The 4,814-nt window shown below is 46.0% G+C and overlaps 1 protein-coding gene across 1 annotated transcript; it reads left to right on the top strand.

Annotated features, from left to right (window-relative positions):
• Positions 1–833: 833 nt before the first annotated feature.
• On the top strand, positions 834–3,005 carry LOC119998655. The gene is made up of 3 exons (XM_038845991.1): positions 834–1,116; positions 1,210–1,686; positions 1,813–3,005. The coding sequence occupies exons 1-3, from the start codon at positions 834–836 to the stop codon at positions 3,003–3,005; spliced, it is 1,953 nt and encodes a 650-aa protein (XP_038701919.1).
• The last annotated feature ends 1,809 nt before the right edge of the window (positions 3,006–4,814 follow it).

Raw genomic sequence — 4,814 nt, 5'->3', positions numbered from 1 at the left:
ATCTTTATAGCTTTATAGACTGGTTACTTTATTATGATCCTTCCTTAGCATGTTGGAACTAGGTGTCAAAGCATCCGCAGGTGTTGACGACCCAGTACAGTCGCCAGAACATAGTAATGGCGGCGTCACCTATAAGCGCCATTACTCGGACTACCTCACTCATAAAGCAGTTCTTGTCAGTCTAATCTACAGCCGATATTTACAGGTGTGACTAGCTCACATCCTTAGGTATGGCTTTCTTTCATATACGTATCTATTCATTAAATACCGCCTACAAAACTTCCATACTATCATCGACACCTGTCTTAATTATGACATATTGTTGCTTTACCGCTTACCCTGACACAACCGGGATAATAGACTTTTTATACACTTCCTCCATACAATTTGGTCCAATGATATAACTGAAATGGATACACAATTCCCGAGGTGGATCCTCGTTCTCTATTAAGACCCCCCTCTTTTCATATGGAGGGGAGGGAACGTTTTTAAAAAACTAACTAGACAACACCACAGAAAAAAAAACACTTGCTACCAACTCCAGAAAAGACCTATTCAGACAAAACACCTAAGACTATAGCTGGTCTTCCATCTCCGACAAGTACTAACTTGATCGTCGGAGCCTCCACGACCGGCACCCCCCAAGCCGGTTAAGGAGCTTTCACGGTTTGCTTTGTTGTGAAACTTGCAGGATCCAAGGCTGCAAACGGACCCCACAGGAAGAAGGATAGACCTTTCAACTATTGTAGAAATCTGCTCCTACAATTTGGCGCGCCAGATAGGGGGCCTTTTGCAAGTATTTGGCCGGAAGGATTTCACGGCAACTTCCTATTATGGCTGATACCAGTGAGGTCACTAACAACCAGCTGTTGGAACTCATGCAAGCCATGAGAGAAGACATGTCGAAGAACAAACAGCAAACGGATGCGCGGTTAGAATCAATGTCAGTCGATAACGCAGCACTCCGCGAAGAGGTTTCGCAGCTGAGAAGCCAAACCACTTCCCAAGGCCATGTTCCCACTTCAGTCCGAATTCCACCTTTTCCTCGCCTTGAACAAACACCACCTCCTAGAGACCCTTTGCCTTATCCTTTGAGTGCCCAGTTTATTCCCGAGAGTACCCCCGGGGGATATGATACTTCTACTTCATAGGGTAAGCGACCTGCGACGGAAGAAATTCAGTAAAATGTTAACAGGGATGCCCCTGTAGATTTGACCGGTTCTCCAAGAAGTAGACTCCCACAGCCACCACGTTTTCCTGCTGCACCTTTCGCGGGACCCACTATCGCTTCAGTCGCCCAAGCGGCGATGGCCAAGCAGATCATCGAACTGCGGGGAGATATAGATAAATTGACTAAAGCACCTCCTGCTTTGGCCAAAATTAATGCCAATTGCTATACGGGATCACCGTTTGTGGACAATATATACCAAACGGATATGCCACACAGGTTCAGCGTCCCGAGCATGAAGTTATATAACGGGACTGATGACCCCGAGGATCACGTGGCTCACTACAAGTTAAAGATGGGCGCTATCGCCATACCGTACGGCATGCACGAGACGTGCATGTGTAAAGGTTTCGGATCGACTCTTACCGGTCCGGCTCTGCGTTGGTACATCAACTTACCCAACGGCAGTATTGCTTCTTTCGAGAAGCTAATCGAGACGTTCATGGTGCAATTCTCGAGTAGTCGGAAGATTCATAAGTGCTCTGATGATTTATACCGACTGCCCTAACGAGTGGGAGAGTCTCTCCGTGACTTCCTGTCAAGATTCAACACGGAGAAAGTATCTATACCCTATTGTGACCCAGGAACAACTATTCAAACGCTCCGGAGTTGTTTACTCCCAGATGGGGAGTTTTATGAAGAACTCACAAAATGTGATGTTAGGAGTTACGAAGAAGCTCTGATGAAAGCTACTGTATTTGTTCGCTGGGAGGAGGATGCGAGGAGAAAGCCAGTTAATCCTCCTAAAGAAGAGAAACGAGAGGACAAACGTCCTAGGAAAGATCAATCCACCTTTGGCGAGCCTAGCAGTAACTGGCGCTCCCGCAAGTCCGGAGCATCAGATTATGCGAAAAACTGTCCCGAGTACCCTCTTAAGATACACCAAGTCGAGGCTGTACAAGTCTTGAAAAAGATGGGCAGCGAGGTAAAGTGGCCACCTAAGAAAGAGACCGAAGGATGGAAAGACCCCAAGAAGTGGTGTGACTTTCATCAGGACATTGGCCACACTACTCTTGATTGTAGAGGACTTAGATATGAAGTGGATTACCTGTTGAAAAGAGGTCACCTCAGAGAGTTGCTCTCTGAGCGCGGTAGAGCAATCTGGGAAAAGAGGAAAGTTGATGACCCAGAAGCATTGCCACCCCCGCCACCAGTTACTCAAACTTACTGTGTAATTTCTGGGGGATCAGAGATCAGTGGATTGTCCCACACCTCTGCCAAGAAGCACGAGAAGGAAGCAGCAAACCCCGCTGCTAGAATGGCACGTTCCTTTGGAACTTTCACTAATCAGGTGATGGTCTTCGCGGACGATGAAGCTACCCAACTGTTACACCCGCACCATGATGCTTTGGTGCTCACACTTCAGGTTGCAAACATTAACCTGAAGCGAATTTTAATTGACAATGGGAGTTCCGCCAATGTGTTGTTCTTGGCTGCCTACAAAGGAATGGGTCTAGATGAGACCTTGATATTACGAAAGTCAACGGCTCTTATCGGGTTCAATGGTGAGGTGAGTCATTCAATGGGAGAAGTTGTGTTACCCATCTACGCTCCCGGGTTGAACAAGCAGACTCGGTTTTCCATCGTAGATTCACCCTCTGCTTATAATGCTATTTTAGGACGACCTTGGTTGCACGCGATACGGGCCGTACCTTCCACATATCATCAAATCCTGCGCTATCCTACCAATAATGGCGTTAGGGAGATTTTGGGAGATCAACACTCTTCTAGGAGTTGTTATAAAACAACCATGAGGAGCAAGGGAGAATCTTCGTAGCAGTTACAGAACCAGGCACCCGGTCTGGAGCCAGATGAGCCAGGAATGGAGAGGCTTGACGAAGTACAGATCCATCCTAACTTTCCAGATCATAAAGCCCTGATTGGAGCGCAGCTGCCTGCTCATCTACGACAGAGACTGATCCAGTTCTTGTCACAGCATTATGATTGTTTTGCTTGGAGCTACGCAGATATGATTGGGATAGACCCTAATGTTGTGATGCATCAGCTCCAGGTTAATCCTGAGTATCCTCCTGTCAAGCAGAAGCGGAGGAAGTTTGCTCCTGAACGGAATTTAGTGATTAATGAGGAAGTTCAGAAGCTGCTAGAAAATGGGTCTGTAGTGGAGGTACAGTACCCTGACTGGTTAGCCAACGTTGTGGTTGTAAAGAAAAAGAATGGCAAGTGGAAAGTCTGTATTGATTTTACAGATTTGAATAAAGCTTGCCCAAAAGATCCCTTTCCGCTGCCGCACATAGACATGATGGTTGATGCAACAGCTGGTCACGAGTTGTTGAGCTTTATGGATGCTTTTTCGGGGTATAATCAGATTTTAATGCATCCGGGAGATCAGGAGAAAACAGCTTTCATTACCGATAGATGAATTTATTGCTATAAGGTGATGCCCTTCGGGTTGAAGAATGCCGGAGCCACATACCAACAATTGGTGAATAAGATGTTCTCAAAGTATTTAGGGGACACCATGGAAGTGTACATTGACGATATGCTGGTAAAATCCTTAGTTGCCGATCAACATCTTGAGCACCTTCAGCAAGCTTTTGATTTGCTGATTAAGTATAATATGAAGTTGAATCCTGCCAAGTGTTCCTTTGGAGTGGCATCTGGGAAATTTCTTGGGTATATGGTCACGAAGCGAGGAATTGAGGCTAATCTTGATCAGATTCGATCCATACTTAACATTCCCTCTCCGACTTGTGTCAAGGATATTCAGAGGCTCAACGGAAGAGTGGCGGCCCTTAGTCGTTTTATTTCCAGATCATCCGACAAGTGTTGTCATTTTTTCTCCACCTTAAGAAAGTCTGTTAGCTACAAGTGGACACCCGAGTGTGAAGACGCTTTAAACCAGTTGAAAGCCTACCTTACCTCTCCTCCGCTATTGTCCAAACCCAGTACTGGGGAGCAGCTGTACATGTATTTGGCTGTCTCTGGGGTAGCAGTAAGCGCGGTTTTGGTCAGAGAAGAAAATAAGAAGCAGTTGCTAGTATACTATATGAGTAAGAGTCTGCTAGATGCGGAAACCCGGTATAGTTTACTAGAAAAGCTAGCTTTAGCTTTGGTGGTTGCCGCCAGAAAACTGAGGCCGTACTTTCAATGCCACTCGGTTGCTGTGGTGACAAATTTCCCGTTGAGGAGCATACTCCATAGACCCGAGTTGTCGGGAAGGGTAATCAAGTGGGCGGTGGAGCTTAGTGAATACGATATTACATATCAACCAAGAACCGCAATCAAGTCACAAGTCCTGGCTGATTTCGTTGCTGACTTTGCTCCGTCAATACAGCTAGAGGCAGATAAAGAGTTGCTTTGCATGGTAGAACAGGCCCCAAAGGTATGGACTTTGTACGTTGATGGATCTAGTAACGTCAGAGGAAGTGGTCTGGGAATTGTGCTGATCTCTCCAGAAGGGAGTGTAATTCAATGGGCAGTCTGATGCGGTTTCCATGCAACCAATAACGAAGCGGAGTATGAAGCTTTAATTATTGGTCTAATGATGGCCAAAGAACTGGGAGTCACAAGCTTGAAGGTTTACTCAGATTCGCAGCTGATAGTAAATTAGTTTATTGGTTCTTAT

The sequence above is a fragment of the Tripterygium wilfordii genome, chromosome 5 (assembly GCF_013401445.1).
Source record: "Tripterygium wilfordii isolate XIE 37 chromosome 5, ASM1340144v1, whole genome shotgun sequence".
Classification (NCBI taxonomy): Eukaryota; Viridiplantae; Streptophyta; class Magnoliopsida; order Celastrales; family Celastraceae; genus Tripterygium; species Tripterygium wilfordii.
This window is presented reverse-complemented; position numbering and strand designations above follow the sequence as displayed.

Coding starts and splice junctions, on each gene's coding strand:
- LOC119998655 (XM_038845991.1), top strand. CDS start 834: ATGGCTGATACCAGTGAGGTCACTAACAACCAGCTGTTGGAACTCATG. Junction 1,117..1,209: donor TGCCCAGTTTATTCCCGAGA/GTACCCCCGGGG, acceptor ATGCCCCTGTAG/ATTTGACCGGTTCTCCAAGA. Junction 1,687..1,812: donor GTTCATGGTGCAATTCTCGA/GTAGTCGGAAGA, acceptor ATTGTGACCCAG/GAACAACTATTCAAACGCTC.